The 24443-nt window shown below is 44.3% G+C and overlaps 1 protein-coding gene across 2 annotated transcripts in view; it reads right to left on the bottom strand.

Annotated features, from left to right (window-relative positions):
- The window catches only part of CATIP (ciliogenesis associated TTC17 interacting protein), a 430282-nt gene that overhangs the window by 88268 nt on the left and 317571 nt on the right, over window positions 1-24443 (bottom strand). For both annotated transcript variants that reach the window (XM_069616835.1, XM_069616836.1), the window contains exon 9: window positions 16294-16418. In XM_069616835.1, the coding sequence (XP_069472936.1) occupies window positions 16294-16418 (125 nt within the window). The remainder of the gene's footprint in view (window positions 1-16293; window positions 16419-24443) is intronic.

Here is a 24443-nt window from a genome sequence, read left to right as displayed (position 1 = left end):
ATGCCGCGATAAGCAAACATGTCCAAACTGGCTGCACAATGTAGGCCAGTCTAGACACGTAATACCACATTTGCTTCATTTACCCTTTATGATTCCCAGTAAAAAAAAAAACATGGCATGTAAGACATAGCTAAACTGCCTTCACCCAAAATGCCAGTCAAACCACGTAATTAAGCTTTATAACCTAGGCCTCTGGCCGTACGGGTTGTTATGGGCTCTGAAGACAAGAGTTAAAGGCCTGAGTGCAGTGAGGGTTTTTAATGAGGTTTATGGGCCAATCACTTTCTGTGTGGCCAGAGAGCGTAGTCTATAAAGCTATTATCACCCTTTAGAATGAAGGATACAGAAAAGCAATGGGCTTGGAGGGGTTGCAGTAAACTGGCTACTTCCAGCAACCACATACAGGGTAGTGTGGTGAGGGAGGGTAAGCCATGCCAAGTCGATTGAATGGCCAGAAGTGGATAAGCCGGGCTGCATCTGCCAGGTGCGACCCGGTAGAAGATTTGGTAAGGGGGTGGGGCAGATGCTGTAAGGTAGGGAGGAGGTTTGGGGGACTGCCAGGGCCGCATCTCTCAGGTGCAGCCCACTCAAGAGTTGGGGATCTCAACACGGCACTCCCCGTGATGAGCGGGAGTACAGCACATGGTGTGTTGCTAACGATCTCTGCCTTAATGCCAGTAAGACGGAGATCCTACTAATTGGGACCCCAGCTCTTTTCTTCTCACACTCACACTCTCACTCTCTCCGAGCTGCACCTCTACAGAGGCATACTCCCTTTCCTCACCTTCCCCCAGACTCAATGTCTACGGAGCTCTGGTGCTCTCTAGGCTGGACTACTGCAACAGCCTCTTCCTCAATCTGCCAAAATCCTCCCTTTGCCTCCTTCAACTACTCCAGAACTGGACTGTGAGACTTTTTATCATTGGCCTCAAGCCCAGGGACCGCATCTCTCAAGCCCTAAAATCTCTCCACTGGCTCCCAGTTGCTGCAAGGATGAATTCAAGACCTTCTGCATCATCCACAAGGCTTTCTGGGGCCTGGCACCCCGCTACATCCACCTCTCTCTCCCTAAATACCTCCCTGTTAGAGCCCTTCGGTCTTCTAGCTCAAACATTCGTCAGATCAGACGCTTTTCTAAACAGAGTGGGCGGTAGACCTCTCTTCTGCATGTGCCTCCCTCTGGAATGTCCTCCCTGCTCCTCTCAGACTTGAGCTGGAACTCCTTAATTTCCGGAAACTTCTCAAGGCCCTCCATTTCTCCTCCTCCTTCTCTCTCCCCCTCCGCTGCCAATGTCCTCTTCTGCCTCATTCTAACTGGCTGCTTGGTTCCTTATGATTCATACAGGCATGGGCGTAATTTTAGGGGGATAGGGGTGTTTGTCCCCCCCAACTTTCATGGCACACCATTTTGTCCCCATTCATTTGGCTTCGACACGTTTTCTTCAGATGTCATGTCCCCCCCAACTTTTTCAGCAAAGTTACTCCACTGCATACAGGGAACCAGACACTCCGCAATCAGTCTACACGAGCACTTAGTCTCCCCTGACCACCCCCCTTACCTGCACTTCCCATACAGGGCCCCCTCCCCCTGAACTAGCCTGGCTGGGCCTGCACCTCTATTGAGCCCATCCAGGCCGTCCTCACACTTAACATGTGGACCTTCTTTACCCTGCACTCTCTGCACTGCCCTGGCACTTGTCTACCTGGCCTCCCCTTAGCACTCGCCTAGCCCAGGGGCCCTTGTCCTCCTTGGCCCCCCAGCAATTGCGCACCCGCCCCCCGACCTGCACTTCCTCTCCCTCCCTAGCTTTAGCTCATTCCGCTCTGACCGGCACTCCCCCCATCCCCTACACCCCCCCCCTCTCCCCTAAACGTCTCGTTACTGCGCTTGCACGATCCGAATGACACAAGGCCTAGTTTATTCTTTTTTCCCCTGTCCCACTCCTTGTTTCGTTGCACCTTGAAACACCTTTTGCTGTATAGGCGAATTATACATACCCAATAAATAAAATGGTAAGAAGAGAAGCCCTAACTACTGGCTCACTGTTTACAATTTAGCCTCTTCATTTCCTGACCACCGTCTGTGACAATTCCCCACAAGGTACCTCTTGGCATCTCGACAGAAACATAAACCCTATATGGGGTGTAGGTTCTTCTGTTCTTTTGACAAACTGACGCACAGAGCTGCCGATTCCTTTGCAACTGGCATAATGTGATAAGACTTCTGAGAATCTTAATCGACAATTTCAAATCTTTTCTGCTCTGGCGGGAAAACTAGGTTCTAACTGCAGAGCAACATCTGCCAGTACAGCCACTGTAGCATAATAAAAGCTATTAGCATAGCCTGTATATACTTTGTATTATCAAGTTTTACTAGGTTTTCAGTGTTCAAAAAATACAACAAAACAAGAAAAGAGAATATTCACACTATGGTGGTCTCTGAACTATAAGGCCCTGCTGACTAAGGCCCCCCTTTCTGCACCTGTCCGCGGCTGAAGGCGGCATACGTGAACATTCTCTTGGAACTTATGGACTTCTTTGAACTATGCCTGCATATGTAAGAGTGAGTACAACTAAGTATATTATCGATACCTAGCTTCATGCTTGTTCCCATCCATCCTGATTAATATGTCACCCTGCCTGTAGATACCGAGCTATACCTTATTGGCTATATTATTGCTGTATGCAATATTGATACCCCATTTCATATCCTGAAACTCATGATTGTGCTTGTAACGCCTGATTGCTGCTCACTACATCTGCGCCCTATACATGTTAACGCGTAATGATGCCAGCTATGTTTACGATCATGCTATATGAAATGACCTTAATCCTAGCATGCGTGACTCCTCATGCCTAGGTCGCCTATCAGATAGTACTTTCAGGTCCCACCACCTTACCTTAATACTATGCTGCATGCTCTTTAAATGTGCTAGCAAATACACTAGTAATTCTGCTGCATTTCACCTGACGTCATTTAATTGTCAATTGATTAACGCCTATGTATTAGCCTTTGCTGGCCTCACACTAAAGCACGTCACTATATACGTTTTTATTGGTTACGTTTGCATATATTATCCATATATGTTGAAAGTTATCATTGTATCGCCGCTATGCGCCGCGTTATAATGTTTGTAGTTGCCTATTTCATGCTCCGTATCCTGATTCTAATGCTTTTGACATACTTTTGACATAATGTTCTAATCAAACTACAGGCCTCATCTGTCTGATAAGAAGGTCTGCATTTGCACTTCATCTGTTATGCCAAAACGCCTGCAATTATATACTACACACATGCTGCTTTTGACGAACTTACTTGCCTCCTACCTGTCTATTACGAGGGCTGTCATTGCACTCGGTTTGCTGCCTCAAACGTTTGTAGTTGCCTATCACGTCCCTGATGACTTGATTTTATTGTCTTTTATTTATTTATTTTTTGGATTATTTATTTGTACATTATACATAACATCAAAAAACAATTAACAATAAATAGTAAAACAACATAGTTACATGCAGATAAAAGATCACATATTTACAAACCAAGAACTAGTACAGATTTAGAATTCATCCCAAATTTTAGCATATAATTTAAGTTTCCCTTGTTTCATATAGATAATTTAACTTGATTTTTTTGTCGTACTTTATTTTGGCGCGTCAAACACATTTTCCCACATATTATGCGTCATGCCTAATGTATGCATCTGATGACAACTAGGCCATAGTTCTGCACTTTGATACCCCACTAACTTATTCACTGTGACTTCAAGATGGCTCAGTATGACTGTGGCCCACTTAGCGCTATCTGCCCAGATGTTACTTTTACTTCTCTCCTCTTTAGCGTGGGCTCTTACACACATCGCCTACCCTCAGCTCCCCGGCCTCACTTCTTCGAATACATCCACGTGCATGATGTCTACCCACAATATTAGTGTCACTCCGACATCACAACAGCTACCACTTCCCCATAGCTACACTTTGGGTCGCCCCCAGTTAAGTGTCACATCGCCTAGTGATATATCCACACCTAACAATCTTTATCTAAACTCACCTGCCTTATGGCTGGAACACTTTGCTAAGAAACCTACACCTAACCAACCTTGTGCTCTGTACATACGAAATAACAGATTGAGATGCAGAACGCCTCATGCTTCCAGCCGCATGCAGAAGCCCTGCACCTTCACCAAACCATCCACTCCTAATCACAGCCCCCATGAGCCTGCTACACCCAACTTTAAGCCTAATCCTAACATTTTACCTCACACACAAAGCTTCGCCAATTAGGGGTGCTCTTATCGATGCTAGGTCCCTCGCTGCACATGCACTTGACATTGCAGACCTTATCAAGACTGAAGACCTTGACTTTATTGCCATAACAGAGACATGGCTCCATGCACTCTTTGGCTGTCAAGGAGTTCCCCCCTTCTCACCTGTGTCTGATTTTTGCCGGTGACTTCGATCGCTGCCTTCTTGCGAACGCTCCTGGTCTTGAACAGCGCTGCTCGAGATTTCGTCTGGTTCCAGGTTGCGTTTAGTTCCGGGAACAAGGAGTCCAGGAATCCGGGAGACTGGAAAAGGCTAGAAAGCTCGGCACCAGGAAGGGGGAAAGGAAAAGGAATGGGTAATAGCACTGGGACAAGGGAAACAATACTGCGAGCTACGAACACACGTCTGGGCTACTCTGCAATAGCATTGAGAAGCGCGGAGCCGCGGAAGGTGTGGTCTATAAATAGACCACGTCTCGTTCAGCGCATGGAGTGAGCAAGGGCTTCAGCTCTGGACAGCCATGTTGGAAGTAGTACGGAATGCAAGCCCCGTTGAGACAAGGACCAGGAGGTCCAAAAGGGGCGTGATCTGAAGTTCATGACAGCATGCCTCCTCCGAAGGCCTTTCCCTCCAGGTTTGCCCGGGTGTATTAGGTGAAATCTTCTGAGCAACTGAGGAGCCTTGATATTTGAAATAGGTTCCCAGGTCCTTTCGCTAGGAGGATATCCTTTCCACTCCACTAGATATTGAAGATGGCCCTGCTTATACCTGGAGTCACAAATCCGGGACACCTCATATTCCAGTTGGTTGTCAACCAGTAGAGGAGGTGGTCTACTGGGATTTCGAGAGGACTGGATGTAGGGTTTCAATAGGGATGTGTGAAAGACTGGATGAATTATTTTCCAGGAGTCAGGTAGCTTGATTCGATATGAGACAGGATTGATAATCTCCTTGATGGGAAATGGACCATAGTAGCAGGGAGCCAGATTGTTTGGTCGTAAGTGTGGGGGGAGTAGTTTTGATGACAACCACACTCGGTCACCGACCATATAGGACGGACCTGGTCTTCTCTTGGAATCTGCATACCTCTTGGTCTGTAATCTGGCTTTCTCTAAGTGTTCTTTAGCCTTCCGGTGAATGTTGATAAGAGTTTCGATCCAGGAGTCAACAGTAGGTACTGGTGTAGGGTCAGGAAGAACCGAAGGTAAGACCGATGGATGGAACCCCTGACTACAATAAAAGGGACTGGTCTGTAACGCTGAGTGTTCGGAGTTGTTGTAAGCGAATTCCGCAACGGGTATCAGGAGAGACCAGTCATCCTGGACCTTGGTAGCGAAACATCGGAGATATTGTTCCAGGGTCTGATTTTCACATTCTGTGGCTCCGTTGGTTTGGGGGTGATATCCTCAAGAGAGGGCACGTTGGATTCCTAATACCCGACAGAGGTGTTTCCAGAATTGTGAAATGTATTGGGGACCCCGGTCAGATATGATCTTGGAAGGAAGCCCATGTAGTCGGTGTTCCAGAAATATTCCAGCTAGTTCTGAAGAGGAGGGTAGTTTCATCAGTGGCGTAAAATGGGCCATATGGGTAAACAAATCTATGGTGACCATGATGGTAGTATATCCTCGGGGAGGTGGTAACTCCACTATGAAGTCTGTAGCAATGATTTCCCATGGTTTAGAGGGTAGAGTGGGCTGCAGAAGAAGTCTCTTGTTATCATGTTTATTTTGGGCACAGGTTATACAAGTCTGGATGTATTGCTGCACGTCAGACTTCATTTTAGGCCACCAGAACTGTCTCTGTATAAGATGGAGGGTGTTGTTGATACCTCGGTGCCCGGAATGGAGTGTGTCATGACAAAGGTTTATTATCTTTTGCTGTAGCTTCCATGTAGGAATGAATAGTGCATTGTCCTTGAATAAGTAGCCTTCCTTGGCTCTTAATTTCCAGAGATTTCGTGCTGAAATGTCCTTCCATAATTCCGAGGATTGGGTTTGCGATTGGACTTCTTCCAGGGGATTAACTGCTTGTGCTACGAATATTGTGGGAGAGAACATTTTAGGAAATGCTTTATCTTCAGTGGTCACGTAGTCAGGACGGCGAGACAAGGCGTCAGCGATCAGGTTCTGTGATCCAGGGACATGTGAAATGTGGAACTGATACTGGGCAAAAAAGTAGGCCCAACGTGCCTGACGACTGTTCCTGCACTCCAGTGACTGTAGAATCTGTAGGTTTCGATGATCAGTACGGACTTGGACAGGATGTCTGGCTCCTAGAAGTAGGTGTCGCCATTCAGTAAAAGCTTGGCGAATGGCTAAGAGTTCCTTTTCCAGGACGGAGTAGTGCGTTTCACTAGGAGTTAAGGTTCTTGACAGATAAGCAACGGGGTGTTCCAAATCGTCCTCCATCTTCTGCTTCAACACTGCTCCTATGGCATAATTAGAGGCATCCGTTTCCACTAAAAAGGGTCGACTTGTATCGGGTTGAGCCAATATGGGAGATTGTGTGAACTCAGTCTTTAAACGCTGGAATGCAGTCTCTTGTAAAGGTGACCAGACAAATGGGGTGTCCTTCTTTAGCAGAGCCACTATGGGTTGTACAATCTCGGAAAAGGTGGCTATGAACTTCCGGTAGAAATTGGCTAGTCCTAGGAAGGATTGGATTTGTTTCACAGACGTGGGAGTAGACCAGGCGAGAATGGCCTTTACTTTTGAAGGGTCCATGCCAATCCCCTCTGGACTAAGGATAAATCCCAGATAGTGCACAGAGGTAACGTGAAACAAACATTTTTCAGGCTTGGCTAAAAGGTGATGTTCCCGGAGTCTTTGTAGAACTGCCTTGACATGTCCTTCATGCTTCTGAGGGTCCTTGGAAAAAATCAATATGTCCTCCAGATAGACAATGATGAAGAGAAACAACATATCAGAGAACACCCTATCCATAAAACATTGGAAAACTGCTGGGGCATTAGCTAGTCCAAAGGGCATGACCAGGTACTCGTAGTGGCCAAAGGGTGTTCTAAAGGCGGTCTTCCACTCGTCTCCTTCCTGGATACGGATCAAATGGTAGGCACCCCTGAGATCCAATTTGGTGAATATTACGGCTCCTCTCACAGCTTCCAGAATATCCGAGATCAGGGGCAGTGGGTACCGATCCTTGAGAGTGCATTGATTTAAGCCTCTATAGTCGAGGCAAGGTCTGAGTTCCTTGGTATCCTTCTTGGGAACGAAGAACAATGAAGCACCCGCTGGAGATTTCGAGGGTCTTATGGTGCCATTTTCAAGATTAGTGTCTAGGTATTCCCGAAGGGCCTTTTTCTCGGGTTCGGAAAGTATGAACATTCTGCCGAAAGGAATTACAGCTGAGGGATCAGTATCTATGGCACAGTCTTCGGGCCTGTGAGGGGGTAAGGCCTGGACTATGGCAGTAGAGAATATATCAGCATATCCCTGATAGGCCTCTGGAACTTGTATGATATTGGAAACCATGAGTGGTGTTTCTTGGTCTCTTGGTGGTTCTTTAGGAGTTACCGAGGAGGGATCCAGGGACAGACAGTTGGACATACAGAACTGTAATGATCCTGCTGTCCAATTGATATACGGATTGTGCTTTTGTAACCAGGGCATTCCCAAAACCATGGGGTAATGGGCTGACTTAATGATGTCGAATGTAATCCGCTCTTGTTGATGATTTATTGAAAGTTGGATCTCTTTAGTCTGCAGGCTTATGGGCCCTGAAGAGAGTGGTCTTCCGTCTATTGCTTCCACCGGCTGCATGGTGTTTCGGGTCTCGTACGGAATATGATGACTAACCACCCAGTCTTGATCAATGAAGATTCCCATAGCTCCGCAGTCCACCAAGGCCAGAATGGGATAGGTCTTGTCTTTGGAGGGCGACAGGAAAGCCTGTAGTATCACCAAACTGTTTTGTCCAGGAGAGTTCAAGGATGGAATTGATGTGGAGCAAACATCTCTCTCCTGAATCTCTGCTCCATTTAAGATCGGGAGCTGGCGTTTCCCGAATGCCGAGGAGGTGCCAGAGGACATTACCTGACTAAATGTTTGTCTGAAGCACAATACATACACAAACCCGTATGGATCCTTCTCAATCTTTCTTGAGGCGATATGGGTCCACGAAAGGCTCCAATTTGCATGGGTTCAAGTTCTGGGGCTGGACTTGGGTTTGCGTCCGATCTGGCTGTGCTCTCAAAGGACGTCTTGGGTGGGTTTCCCTTGGATTTCCTTCTTTCAGCCTTCCTTTCCTGGATGCGAAAGTCTATTTGCAAGGCCAGGTCCATTAGTGCTTGGAATTAATTTGGTCTGGCCACCCTGGCCAGTTCATCCTTGATCTCTTCGTTTAGGCCTCTCCTGAACAGGGCAAAACTAGCCTCAGGGGACCAGTCTGCTTCCTTGGCCAATTGTTTAAATCTGGTCACATAAGTGAGCATATCTTGGGAGCCTTGTTGAAAGTCCAGCAAGCGTTCTTGGGCAGTATAGACCTGCTCTGGACGGTCAAACATGCCTTTAAGGGCCTGTATGAACCCATCGTAGTTGTCTAGGAGGGCATCGCCAGAGTTGACAAGGGGTGTTGCCCAAGTTAAGGCGTTGCCGGAAAGGTGGGATATGATGAAACCCACCTTAGCCCTAGGAGTCGAAAAATAATAGGGCTTGAAGGTACAGTGGACCAGGCATGAATCCAGGAATCCGCAGAGTGTTTTTGCCGAACCATCATACTTGTCAACAATACCGCCCAACAGGGCACCCTCCTTTGTAGCTGAATCCCGGGATAAGACCAATTGTTTGAGCGCAGCGTTTTCCGCCTTAATATTTTGAACCTCGGTTGATAGTTCTTGCATGCGTAGCATTAAGTCCTGCACGGCGGCTTCCATCTCGTTTTTAGATTCGGTCGGGTGGCGTCTCAAACTGTCAAGGAGTTCCCCCCTTCTCACCTGGGTCCGATGTTTGCCGGTGACTTCGATCGCTGCCTTCTTGCGAACGCTCCTGGTCTTGAACAGCGCTGCTCGAGATTCGTCTGGTCCCAGGTTGCTTTTAGTTCTGGGAACAAGGAGCCCAGGAATCCGGGAGACTGGAAAAGGCTAGAAAGCTCGGAACCAGGAAGGGGGAAAGGAAAAGGAATGGGTAATAGCACTGGGACAAGGGAAACAATACCGCGAGCTACAAACACACGTCTGGGCTACTCTGCAATAGCATTGAGACGCACGGAGCCGCGGAAGGCGTGATCTATAAATAGACCATGCCGCGTTCAGCGCATGGAGCGAGCAAGGGCTTCAGCTCTGGACGGCCATGTTGGAAGTAGTACGGAATGCAAGCCCCGTTGAGACAAGGACCAGGAGGTCCAAAAGAGGCGTGATCTGAAGTTCATGACACTGGCCCTCTTCTTTCACTTGCTATACCGACAGACTACTCCATTACTCGACGCAACCGTAACACCTCACAATCTAAAGGGGGTGGAGTTGCCTTCTTTCACAAAAATTCTCTGGGCCTCAGAGCTATGCCTAGCCATAAACTTCCCTCAGCTGAGTTACTGTCGGTCAAACTTCCCATCTCTCCCAATCAGACTGCCACCATACATCTTATCTACAGACCACCCGGCCCCCCTTCATCATTTGAAGAAGACACCACATCCTTATTATTGGACAATTCTAAAACTAAATCTCTGATTATACTACTCTGGGACTTCAATCTGGGCTTCTAAGATCCTAACGACCCTACGGCGGCCGACCTGGCCTACCCTAACTGACTTGGGGTTCTCGCACCACATCCTAGAGCCCACCCACATTAAAGGGCGGTCACTTGACTTGAAATAAAAGGTACATAACTAGAGACAGACTTATCCCACTTATCTTGCCGACCCTTACCAAAGTGTCCGATTACTGTCTGACCCATCTACTCTAGCAGATACTTATAACTATGTTATGCTCACAGCACTGAACACTATTGTCCCGATCAAACTAAGGAAATCTAAACCCAGTGCACATCTCAACTCCTGGTTTACACCTCAATTGAGAGTGCTACGTAAGGAAAAACGTACTGCTGAAGACCGTTGGATAAACCACCCTTCTGATACCCATAAAGACGGTCTCGTCATAGTATCTTTCAACTATAAAGAGGCCATCTTTCAAGCAAAAAAAGATACCTTCAACAATCGCATTATGCAAGCAGATTCTAACACCAAAGAACTGTTAAGATTGTGAAAGAACTTGAATCACCAGCTACTCCTCCTGACTCCTGTACCAAAGATAGTAAATGGTGCACGAATATACAGAAAGCTCTTTTTGGACAGAATTGCTACTACAGTCCCTTTCATGCTCAAAATCTTGGATTGCGCCGCTTACCTCCAGATTCAGGACTATTTGGAAGACAACAATCTTCTTGGTTCAAGGCAATCTGGCTTCCGGCCCTGGCACGGGACAGAAACCGCCCTTATTGACCTCAAAACACAGATTGAAGTGTTAAAAGATAATGGGAAATCAGCCCTATTACTACTACTCAATTTATCAGAGGCATTTGATTTGGTTAACCACCAAATCCTCTGCCAACACCTCACTTCCGCCGCCCACTTCTCAGACTCTGCCACAGTCTGGATTAGATCCTTCTTAAGTAACAGATCTATGCGTGTCTTCTCTCCTTTAGCATCTGTGGAGCCTGCTCCCTTGCATTGTGGTGTACCCCAAGTCTCTTGTGTGTCGCTAACACTTTAAAAAATGTTCGCCAAACCACTGTTTGATGTCCTTGACTATCTGGGTGTCTCATACACAAACTATGCTGACGACACCCAGATACTCATCCCCATCCCTGGTGATTATGCAGTGGACACTAAAGCCCTAAACGACGTCTACATGGTTATTCAGGCCTGTATGGCACAGCACAAATTGTGTCTTAATGACAAGACGGAACTCCTCATCCTGGGCTCCCATCCACGACTCAACAAACTCATTTCATCCTTCAAATCGTTCATCATTGATGGTAACGTCATTTAGGTCTCCAAGGATACCAAAACTTAAGGAATTTACCTTGACGCTACACTATTATTACAAAACTAATTTGGTCAGTTCTGCGTCTGCCCACACTTGCAAACTTATTACAGCCTGTAGACCCTTCCTGTCTACTCCCAACTGCATTATCCTGGCCAGAACTCTCATTATGTCTAAGTTACATTACTGTAGCACCCTCTATTTAGGGACCAGCCAATTCAACCTTCACAAACTCCAAGTCATTCAGAACAATGCCATTAGAGCAGCATTAAATATACCAAAAAACCAGCAGATCTCCATCCACAGACGCAATCTCCACTGGCTTCCTGTTAAGCATAGAATCTCTTTAAAAACACTGGCCCTGACTCAAAAGTGTCTGTCTAACCAGGCCCCATTGTACTTAGCCAACCGACGCACACCGCATACTTCTACACGGCCTGTGAGAGCTGCGCAAGCCAAGAGTCTTTCTCTTCCTAGATTTAAACTTCAAAAAGCTGGTGGCATTAGCTTCCCCGTCCTTGCTTCCAAGCTTTGGAATACCTTGCCTAATGCTATCAGAGCCGAGCCCTCCTTCCATGCCTTCAAGAGCAAAACTAAATCATGGCTCTCTGCACTTGACATTTGAGACAGCCATTGAGACACCCACCCGGCAAACACATACTGTCCCTCACTCTTGCACTCAGTTGCTGAATTTACATGTATAAGATTGCCTGCATTCCTCGTTGTGCATATCATGTTAACCCCCTGCAGCTGCCACGTGTCTATTTGTTAGAGGTACTATTTTATATACCTCTCTTTCCTCTACTTGATTGTATATTATACAGAGTATCTACTATGTCTCTACCCGTATGATTACTGTAAGCGGGTAGAGCTTCCTACTTTGATTCTTGTATATAATTGTATGCAATATATGTAACGTTGCCTCCAAAGACAGGGGCGTTGCTAGGGGGGGGCAAAGGGGGTTATAGCCCGTGATCTTTTGGTTGTAGCTCCGGATAGAATCTCAGAAGCTACAGCCAAAAGCCTAGCTAGCCCCCAATCCAAACAGTTCCAACATCAGCGTAGCCCAGGGTCTTTTCCAGACCTAGCAACTCCCCTGTCCAAAGATATTCACCCAGTTGCCCTCGGGCCCGGTGCGCTATACAAATAAATAAGATACAAATGCAAATATAAATTGTTCAGGGGAGAGTTAAACCCGAGCCCATCAGTCAGGTAACGCAAGAGTAGCAAACTGATGTATTGTTTGAGCATCTTCAAGAGGCTTGATGAAAACAGGTGAAGGGGTTAATAATAGTGGCTGTGTGATGTGGCATCAAGTTAATTAGATCTTGTGAATTAGAAGAATCCACATGAAAAACTATAAAGGACGAAGTTAGTCTAAGAGTGTCGGTGGCATGGGAGTGAGGCGGGAGGAGAGTAAAAGAGGAATACATAAACCCGAGTAGAAAAGGCGAGTAGTGAGATGCTCAGAGGAAGCAAATAAAGGATCTGTAGAACATGATGGCATACCAACTACGATAACAGGTAGACCAAATCTTAATTTAAAGCAGATCCACCCAACTTGACAACAGCAAAGTCTTCTTTGGAATGATAAGTGGGTTAAGGTCTGGGATGAGGGAACAACATTGTGTCTGAAACACCACATATCAGAGTGGGTTCCATGAATTCTCACGATCAGTGGGACTGAGGAACGCCGGGAGAATAATGATTTTGGGCCTGCAAGTAGTATGATAGACAGGCCCAAAGTCATCTACTGGTGTCAACACACCAAATGAGCGACTTGTTTTTGTAGCAAAATAATGTGTCCAAGTAAATGTCAGCCCTTTGCTACAATGGCTGCGTATCTAGATTCAACTCATGAATAGCTCTCCATTTATTTTACAATTGTCACTGGATCTATGTGATCACTGCGCCGCCAAATATGCGGACAATAAAAATGCAGAATACAAAAACAGCGAAGCGCAGTGTTCACATCACTTTTGCCTGCATTTCCATACAGGCTTCCCCTTTTCCTCCCTACTCACCTTTTGGAGGCACCCTTCTGTGTGTGCTGCCGACTCCCCTCTATCCCTGTGGCATCAGTTCCCTTCCGTGGGTCAGAACTTGCGTTGAAGGGTCATTTTTTTCTTTTACTTTATTGTCCCCCACTATCCATGTAACGGAAACGGAGGAAAGCCTGCAACCGGCGAGCCCATTACACCGAACAAGGGGAGCGGGGGCAACCTCTGCTCCCCTTATTCAGCATAATGGGATTCAGGTGTCTTTCCGCCGAATGCACAGAAAGAGCATAGTCAGCATTTTGTAATCTGCATTTTGGGCCAATACCATTGTCATTTACCTTATCTTGTGTGTAGATGTTCTTTGAGAACTGTCAGCGCATTACAAATCCAAAGTTGCTCCAAAGGGAACACTTTAATGAGTGTCATGGAGTCACTTGGAATCTAAACATATTATTGCACAATGATCTATTAGAGACACTGGCCTGTGCCAGTCAGCAATGAAAGACTAGCTTGTGACAGTCAACATTGGCCTTGAAATGTCTCAAACATACATTGCTTGTAAGGGTTCAGAAAGCAGGTAAATCCCCATAACCTATCGGAATTCGATAACAGCAGCAAATGCACACAAGTCATCACCTGTGAAGAAAACAGAATTCAGTGGTAGCAGCATGGTGGTCTACACAGTATTACAGGAATGGGAGAGGTGCACAGGGTGCAGAGGAAGAAGGTTGCAAGTCAATGCATTCTTGCAGAGTGCTGCAGAGTGCTGCCTTACATTCTTCCACAAATTGGGAGGCAATTGATCAGCAACTCCAATCAAGACTAACTCAATGCACATGAATTCAATTGACCTGATTCTTAAATGATCATATATCTCAGCAGGTACACTCAGAACAATGTACACAATACAACAGCCATCTTAGGTGCTCACCATCATTGATTCAGGGCAAGCTGCGACAGGGGGTCCTATCATGAGCCTGTAAGTATAGTGACCAGATGGCAACAGTCTCTTAAAAGTAAGCTTGGTGACCAACCTTCATCTCTTCTATTAACTCCAGCCACTTTTAATCACTCTTTAGAATTGAGGGCCTGTTTGCTAACTGGCACTAGAGAACATTTCCTAACTCCTTCCGCATAATCTCTTTGTTCTAGATTGTTAACACCACAATCCTGATCTCTAATAAGAAAGAAAGGTTAATATTTTCTGTCACATGGCCAGCCCACCAACTGCTGGAAGCTCTTATGCTCCTCCTTCTGTATTTGATGTCCAAGCAGTCATGCAACCAGAGCTAACCCATTAGAGGCTTTGGAAGTTGCTTTGCTCACACTCTTCTTCAGGTGTTGCCCATGGTGTGGCACTGTACAGGTATGCCCCTGTTGGGCTGTGAAGCTTCTGCGTTCACACTGCTGCAGTGTGTCTCTATGCACTTGTGGGGATAAACTGAGGATTTAAATGTGATGGACCCCTTAGTAGCTCTGCTGCTGTTATAGTTATAATGTATCTATGCTAACTACCATGTTTAACAGTGCCTTATTGCCATTGCAGTGCTTGACCTATGTTCTAATGCATATCCCTTATCCACTAAGGCATTACCATTTGTTCCATAACAATGCTTGCTTCCATAATCCTCCCCTCTGACGTGTTTCCCTTTCGGTATACCTAAGCGTGTTTTAGAGAGATGCCTTTCTAGGTGATGCAGCTTTATCAGACGGAAGTAGTGATTAGTAGGCGAGCCGTTATACCCAGAGCTGTGTGAGAATCGTAGAAGTAGCTTGCAATGCAAGAAATGTAATGTATTGTAAAAAGTCTTCCGCTGACATCTAGATTGTCCCTTTCCCAGGAGTGAGAACGCAGCCTCCGTCTAGGATTTGCATGCTGACCCGGAGATGGTAAACAGTCACCCGGAACATTGTTGCTTGATGGCATCATGCCATGTCTGAACCTCCCTTTCCATTGAAATGCATGTGTGCTGTACTGTATAAAACGACTGTGTACAGAGGGAGTGGGGTTGCTGCGTCAAATTTTGTTCTGTTGATGGGTTGCAGTTGTCCTGTGAATGAGGGCTTAGCTGACTGCTATTAAAGATGCTCACCAATCCACCTGGAGAGTCTGTGGTTGATTTTCACTATTGCAAGCAGGGACACCCTCTACTGACGCATGCACATGCGCTCCTGTGCTCACACCTTTCAGCATGGAGACCCGCTGCACGATTACAAGTCAGCTGACCTCCCCTCAAGCAATGTGGATGCTGATCTGGTCTTGGTCCACACCCACCAGTGGTGCTGCTGCGTTCCCACTTTAATGTTTGACACATCTGTACAATGATACAGGACACGTCACTTGGTAGGGGCAGTGGATGCTACTCTGCTGAGACACACCTTCAGTGGGACACAGGTAGGTCTCTCCTCTCATAAGCGGTTTAAGCTGCAGTGCAGAAACTCCTTTGGAGGCACAGCAGTGCTGGTCAGTGTCTACTCATTTGTGTAATACTTCTGGCATAACTTTCCTTCACAGGTTGGTTAGAAGATTTCAGAACCTTTCTGTTAATGCTGAGGCGGTGTAATCAAACATAACAGCAACCCCTGGTTCAGAGGCCACAAGGAGAGCGCACTGCACGGACCATGGAAAGACGTGATGATAGGGGCCTATGTAAGTCGCTACCATTAGGTGCATTAAACGGAGTACGGTTATTACTAGTAACAGCAATTCTCCTGCGTGGGGATACTACCCAGTTGTGCATGTTCCCCGGCAACTTGGATCATCCATACATTTATTTACAGGAAGTAAATTTAGGAAGATCCCCATATTGAAGAGTGAACAATTTCTTAGCTGAGGCAGTAGTCTTCCAGTATGGGGGCCGTCCCGCATTCACAATCTGTAAATACACAACCACCGTCAGAAAGAAAACCAACAGGGCCAACTCAGTCCTTCCTCAATCCAATGGGGGCAAAAGGAGTACCATTGTATTGGTTCAATTGTGTAGACCTTTAGGAAAACCCTTGAGTGGATGCATTATTGGGCTCAAGCCTTACCCATCGGAGAGGAAGAAGCTGTGCCAGGTGTTTGGGAGGTCCTCTTCCGACCAAATGTTCCTCTCAATCCCAAACAGTTCAACATTCGCTTTCCCGATGGTTTGCATCTGGATTCCAAGCTCGCCCTGGGAGGGAAAAGACAAGCAGAGATGTATAGAGATTGTTAAAATCTGAAGGTTAAACTTAATTCCAGGTCAAGGTGGCAATTTGGGGGAAGCACAGTGTTGCACATTTTCTGTCTTGTCCTTTTCATATTTTTTTTTATTGTTGCATTATTAGTTTACATAAAACCTTATACAACATTTTTCACATAATAAACAGTATATAATTCATTTTTATAGAACAACTTATATGAATCTAAAATAAACAAATAAAAGCACCATGTTAAAAAAATAAATATATTTTTCTCAAATTCACAAACATCTTCATAATAATTTCATAAAATCTTTCTCCGCCCTTATTTTTTTCTCCTCTTCATGTTGTTCCACTTTAAATAACGTTACATATTAAGTTCCTTTTTTCCAATTCCTCCGTTATATTTTGAAGCAATAAATTCAATGCTAAAATTAAGGAAATATTTACACCCCACATACAGCTTCTCCAAAACAAATTGGTGGACATTTCAAGATCCCTTTTAAATCTATCCTTAAGATATAGTGAGCGTTTAGACTCAAAATGGGTACAAGTTAGAACAAGGTGCTTAAGAGTTTCTAACATGCTAGTCTCTCCACAGAAACGGCATGTGAGACTAATTTGTTCTTGATTAAGTCCCTCTTCTTTATGTCCCCAGTGCCGTATTCTTTCCAAAGTCGGCATCTGGTTGAGTCTAAAGCTCATAAATATCAATCTTGCCCTATAACACAGGAATCTTTGTAAATAAAAGGGGAATACATTCCCTTGCGTGTCCAAAGTTAGCATATTCCTTATAAGAGGAGTAGGACTCTACGCCATTTACTGTGTCCACCCAATCCGCCTTGAATAATAGTCTCTTAACTAAACCAGGTCGTTGTACTAGGTCTTCTCGACAAAGGCCCAGAGTATCTAATAGAAGATTCATATTATCACTGAACCTTCTAATGGATATTACTGACCCGGATTTACCAACCATATTTAACAACTCATATAGGGTGTTTACCGGTGGATCATTCATCTTTCTAAACAAGGTTAATTGCCTCCACAAATATCTTGCTTTAAGTGAGATAAGACATAACTCATGGTGGATAATGGCGTTGGGGACTGCCATGGATAGGCCCAGTAGTTCTTTCCACATTTTCCCCTGGACCACATTCAGGTTTGAGCTCATATCATAGGTACAAATGTCCAACACATACAAAAGAACTGGTTCACATTTAGCAAGATAAAAACGCCTTATAGGTAAGAGCGAAAATGTACATACCCTAACCTTCAAAAATGTCATTTGAATCTTTAATTTAGACGCTCTCTCTTCCAGGTTCAGTTTCCACATCTTCAGGCTAGATCTATTAGTAAAATTGTAGCCTAGATATGTTATAGCCTGCACCTGTTCCACCTGATCCTCTCCCATCTTCCAACTATATGATTTGATGGTTCTTTTCTTAGTAACCACAATCGTTCGTGATTTGGAAGCATTCGGGGAGAGATTGTTCGCCATTGCGTACTGATAGAAGATATCCATCTTTCTACGAAGACCACGAGGGGTGCGGTCAAAAATAATAAAATCATCAGCAAAGGCCATCCACTCAATAGCCAAACTCCCCAACATAACCGGTGCAATAGAAGGGCCCTCCCACATGTCCTCCACATCACTAACGTATAGGTTGAAGAGCCTGGGTGCAAGTGAACAGCCCTGCTTAACCCCAGCCTTATTATCAATAGGCTCTGAGAGAGAACCTTCATGAGTCATACGAACCCTGACCAAGGTATTCCTGTGCAACAGAGCTAAGAGTTGGACAATCTTTCGAGGGAAATTCATTGCTAATATTTTAGTCCACAATCTCGCTCTGATAACCCCGTAAAAGGCATTAGAAAGGTCTAAAGATGCCATAAACACTTCACCCATGTTGGATTGATGGACTTTATCTCTTAAATGGGCCAAAATGTTCCCATTCAAGTCGGTTCCCAAACCCTCTCTAAAGCCAACCTGAAATTTACTAAAGCAAGCGTTCTTCCTGATCACTTTATTAAGGTCCCTTAGTAACAAAATACCAAAGACCTTACTAGCAGCATCTAAAAGTGCTATAGGTCTGTAGTTCTGGGGATTGTAAACATCACCTTTTTTAAATATGGGTACAATAATACTTTGAGTCCAAGATTTAGGGATGATATGATTTTGAAAAATATCATCAAATATTGGTTTAAGCAATTCGGCCCACATTTCAGGAGCCGCCTTTATAACAAAAGGCGGAATGCCATCTGGGCCTGGCACTCTAGATGGTTTAAGTTTATTAATCGCCCATATGATATCCTCAAAATCCGAAGCGCACTCACCCACCACTGGAGGAGCTAGATCTATATCCTGTTCTCTAGAAAAAGCAGGAGGCAAAGCAAACTTTTTCTTGTAGTAAGAGCACCAAGCCTCTGCTTGGATAGAGCAATCAAGTCTATCTTTTACCGGCATGAGCGTATTATTGACAGTAGCCCAAAATGTAACATCTCTGCCCTTACAAACATTGTACATCATCTGTTGGTGGGTTACAAGATACTGATCCATTTTCAGGGATTTAATCAAATTTTTATGTTTCAGGATGATTTTTTTCTTCCTAAGCTGCAATTCAGAAAAGGAGATGGGTAATTTCTTCAGAATCCTTAGATGCCTATGTTTAATACGCTTGGAACTTTGGATTCTGGAGTCACCAACCCTCCCCCTGTGTTTCCACACCTCCATATTACCTGTCCTACTAATTTTATATGCACATGACAATATAATATTATTGTAATATGATCCCCCCAATGAGAGATCCTCTTCCCTACTAATTTGATGCGACGCTAGGGTCAGGTCCTCCAAGACCAAGGTATTACATTTCATAATCGTTTTCTTGTTCCATACAATCATTCTCCTGTTATTTGAGGCCTCTAAGCCCATACACACAGGATTAATATAGATACCACGACCTGGAAGTAATAAGGAGAAGCGTAGAGGGATATGATCACCTAACTCTACCTCCATGAGTGTCAATTTTTGGAACTATTACTTCCCCTTTTGCAGGTATATTTGGGTAGATTCCAATCCGAGGCATGGTCTAAAAGCCCCAGATCCCAATGTTCAAGGAACTTATCCCACCATATACCTCTCTTAAGATTAGGGTGGAGCATTTTGGGGTAACGCCTCTTTCATTTAGCATAAAACCCTCAGCACAGGTGGAGTTAAAATCATCTCCCATGATAATGCGATTTCCAAACCCCTTCTCAAACCATCCTCCCAGAATTTCTCCAAGAGACTCCTCCACTATATCTAAAGTCACCTTTAGTGGATTCCAGTATAGATTCAACAGGAGGAAAGGATCTGCATTATTCTCTGACGATGAAACAATACCCACAAGCCAATCACTCCTAAAAATCACATTACCATGAAACCCCAAATTGCGATCAACAGCAATAATCAAACCACCACTAGGCCGCCCAGCTATCCCTCTCGATGCTAATGAAGAAAAGGTGTAGTAACCTTCTATGTACGTATCAAACAGCATCATAGTATCCTGGAAAAAATAAATACGGGGGCATGTATACATTTCACCTTTACTCAAAAATGTATTCAAATGTACTCCCCCGCATGAGTTCCAGGAAATAACATCGATATTAAAGCTGTTAGGAACACCCATTCTCTTGTCTAAGGGTCTCTAAAGTTTTAAGCATTGGTTGCAACCATGTCCAATCCTGACCACTTTTAAAAAGACTGGAAATTAGAGCCAACGCGGGGTCTGAATTTTCTAATTTTTTATTACCCAATTGTACAATTTGTTCTGTTGGAATATTAATCGATTCCTTATATTGAAGGAAATTATCGGCCTCTTTATCATCCACTAAGGTAGAAAGACCATAACCCAAAGAATTAAGTTTTTTTTCCTGAGCACGCACCATATCTGCCACCATCACCGAATGAAAGAAACTTACCATTCGATGATTATTATGGTTAGTTAAAGAAATAGCGTCTACATCATCGGTTGTTATAGCCCGCAATAGAGGAATTCTTTTGAACAAATTTAAGAGATGCGTTCTATTTAAACTAGCCTGAGAGTCTGTTTTATTATTATTAATCCAGCCCAAGATCTTCCCTGTATGGATCTTTGGAATGGGCTGTCCCGAAATAGATTGCGTCTTTATGTTATCCACAAAAGGTTTTGCCAATGGATTACCTTGGGAGTCCTGGATTTTGGGAATCTGTGTATCTAGGGGGTTGTCCCCCATATTATTAAGAGTAGAACTACTCCCACTCTCAATCATGGCAATCGGCCCATTAAAAGCAGGAATGTTGGAATATACTACCGGGGCCGTTACTTGGGCAATTGGGAGAACATTGATTTGTTGAGTGCCTATAGATGTTCTGGCATGTTTAGTGCTAGTTATTTTTCCAAAGGCTGTCATCTTGGTTTGTTTAGTTTGTGGGCGATCTTGCCCAATTCTCAATAGATTGCCCTCTTCGATGTTAGGATTGATGTTTTTTTCTCCCCTAGCTAAAGAGCCTTTGTTAATAACCTCCCCCTGCACGTGCCCCTCTTCCCTATTAGAGCCCTTGGCTACCCCACTATCGTCAAGCTCTTCCTGAACAGGAATATTCCTAATAGCTTTAATATTGGAGTTTCTGCCTTTAATTTTAGTATTAGGCATATTTTTGTTTTTTTTAAGCATCCTGGCTTGTTTTTTTGTTTTTTTACGTCTATGCATCGGAGATTAGGGTACCTCATTAATGCATAGTTAGAAATATTAAGCGTGCATCCCTCATCAGGCTCCGTCATTCTACCCATTTCCAATACTGGGTCTACTAATTTTTTCTCCATATGTTTTGTCTTTTGTTTACATTTTTGCCCCTTTTTAGGTGGAGTTTGTTGGATGATTATTGCGTCCTCACTGCTAATATTCAAACATTCCCCCTCCTTAAATATTTCCCTTTCAAGCTCCTGGGCACTAGAGTTTACTATATCCTGTTCTTGAGTGTGTCCCTCTTTTTCTCTTGCCATGGCATCCAAAAGAACCGAAGGACTGTCTGGACAACTCAATTCATTTCCATGTCTCTTAGTGTGTGATTTTTTACCTTCTTGGGTAGGGTAGTCTTGGTTCACTATCCCTCTATTTGAAGAGGTAGGGCGATCCCCTGAAAGCGCAATTTCCAACAAAGTGGTCATTTTTGCATCCATAGTTGTTAGTATAATGTCGTGCTCCTCTCTATATTTATCCAATATATTATGTTCTTTAATATTACAGTCCTTATAGGTCTTGCCCTCCACAAGGCCCTCCAGAAATGACAAACGAGTAACTAATTGATTCAAGGCGGCTTGTTGGCCTACCATAGATCCACAGAGCATCTCCTGGGACTCACCCATGGTTTTCAGAGCCAAATTTAAACTGATATGCAAGTTAGATAGGAGGGGTAGAAGAAAATCTCCTCTATCCTCCCTACCCAAACGGGAGTTTTTGTCCTTCCCCACAGTACAACTTTCCAACATAGTTTGATCGGGTTCAGTGGCACTATCCACTGTTTTAGGTAGGTTATACCCTTCCCCATCCACCCAATGGCTATCTTCCTATGTATAAGAATCTTGGGAGCCTCTAATGGTGTGGGTTTGCTGTTTACCCTCTTGTCGTTTCCCCAGCATAGTAATATCTCTAATTTCTGGGAGTGCACCGCTCGGTGCCCCCTCAGATAGTCTCCTCACACCCTTACCTTTAGATAGAAATCTCCCTGTCGGCATCTCTAAGTCAATAATTTCTTTAAGCAAATCACCCGTAGCGTCTGCCATAAGCAAAAAAGAATCATCCAAATCAACCCCCCCAATAGGTTGATTAAAATTATATTTTGGAGGAATAGGGGTCCCATTAAATTGTTCTCCACAACTAACATACTTCGACTGGATAGGGGTAGTGACACATTGTATCTTATCCTGTTCACCTTTCCCAAAAATGAACACTGCTGGCAAAATATGAGTGGAATAATTAGTACCAAACGGGTATTTACCCTTAGTATTTCCTATCCTATTCTGCCTTAATACATCTGAGCCATGAATTTCCCTAGATTTCATTTTTCCACTTAGCACAACCTTCTGAAGTGGAGTAGATGCATGAAAACGAATCACCCTTTTAGTGCCCAGTAGACTTTGTTGTAGACATTCTTCGTCCGTAAGTTCCTGTCTACAATCCAGCATAACTCTCTGAACCCCAGGTGCCTCTGTATCTAATCTAAGTTTCCCCCAATAGGCACTTGAGCCTCCAAAGCTGTTAAATTGGCGATGTGTTGACTCTCCACACTGACCTCAGATGTGTGTTTTGGCCCTCCCTCGCCATTAATTTCAGCAGATATAGTAGAGGCAACCTTATTTTCCATATGATCTATATTAATAGGCACCTCACAATCTACTGGAGAGCCCAATTGAACTTCTACTACCTTATACTCTTGACTCTCATGAGTTTCAAACCCGCTTCTAAGTGCAGGCATTATCTAATAAATTGATTGTACGGAAACAATTCCTTAAAATAAAAAGAGAGAGGAGAGTACAACTCGCAGCCTCTAGAATATAAATGGGGGAAGAAAACTTTTCCAAAAAACAAAACACAGCCCAATAATAAAGGGGTAGCTGTTAAAAAGATACACCAATATAAAAAAATGATACAGTAGATATCTACGGGGTAAAAAAAACGAAGCCCCCTAATGTAAAAATCAAAGGAGAAAATAGGATCTGAGAAAGAGAACAATATGATTAAAATATATACAACATTTGGCAAATTTCAGAATCAGTATAACAAATTTAAAAATATTTATATTATAATTGTAAAGCCTTGGTAACGCCCGATGGCTTGAGGAGCAGCCTTAGTCCGTCTCTCCTCCCCAGTGTCCAACTAAATGCAGCAATTAGCCAACACGTAAATCCTCTATTGAGAGTTTATGTAAACATTAAAGGTCCTCAATAATAGCTATTGAAATCTAAAGCTTAGATAACAGTGAAAGTCGGTCGAAATCTGGGCTCAAAGAGAACTTCTCCACAGTCACCCAGTGTCCTACTAAATAAACCAAGCACCAAGCTAGCAGCAATGTAGTAAAGATGAAAACTTGCTGTTGTACTGAGATTTAACACAGGGACTTCTCCGTGTCCCGGAGCCAAACAGCAGACAAACAGTACTGTACGTGCAGCGCCCTTGTCCCCGCCGCGGGCTTAACGCCACAAGGGTGTTCGGGCCGGCAGTTTAAGCAGGAAGCCGGTCACGTGATCAGTCATGTGTTCCCTGCAAGGTCCGCCTCCTCCAGGAAGCGCACTCGCGGCCAATCAGGCACAAGGACAGCAAGAGCTCCGGGCAGCTCGCAATGTTGTAATTGTTAAATTTGTGCTGGCAAAGTAAAAACGTTCAGTTCTGCAGCGTACTCTCCAAACAATAACAATTCCCTGTCTTGTCCTTTTAGATTAGTGTTTAGGGTCTCGGGTTGCATAGTGGGGTTGTGGGGGTGGTTGAACAAGATGCTGCCTGCATCCAATTGGCAGTTCTAGTTTCTCCAAAGGTTTTCCACCACCAAAGCCATACCTCACACATACTGCTGTTATGTTTAGTTTGGTGCAGTGAAAAGCAGGACACCCTTCAGTATGGGGAAAAACGAACACTTCTTTTACACTGAAGTGACCCTGGATCTAACCCCATGAATAAGTTTGCAAAAGACAAACTCTCCACTATATATACATGAATGATTGTTACAGGTAATTCTGAAAGGATCTACGTGAAAAAAATGGGGAAAAATAACGAAGTGGAACTGGCCGAGTTTTTTTTCTCGAATTACCAAACAAAGTTTGGCTTTAATGTGCACCCTGCAAGACCTCCGCCCCCGCTTCCCCCTGCCTTACGTTATACCCTTACCCCACCCTCATCTATCTTAATAACAGCTAGCAAAAATCTTGCAACTTTTCGACCAAAAAAACTATCTTTTCCACCTTGTTATTTTCTCATTTGTTTTTTTGGGGTAATACCGTTCTGAA

The sequence above is a fragment of the Ambystoma mexicanum genome, chromosome 9, assembly GCF_040938575.1.
Source record: "Ambystoma mexicanum isolate Mex_15411 chromosome 9, UKY_AmexF1_1, whole genome shotgun sequence".
NCBI lineage: Eukaryota > Metazoa > Chordata > Amphibia > Caudata > Ambystomatidae > Ambystoma > Ambystoma mexicanum.
Note: the sequence above shows the minus strand (reverse complement) of the source record. Positions and strands in the feature narration are given on the sequence as shown.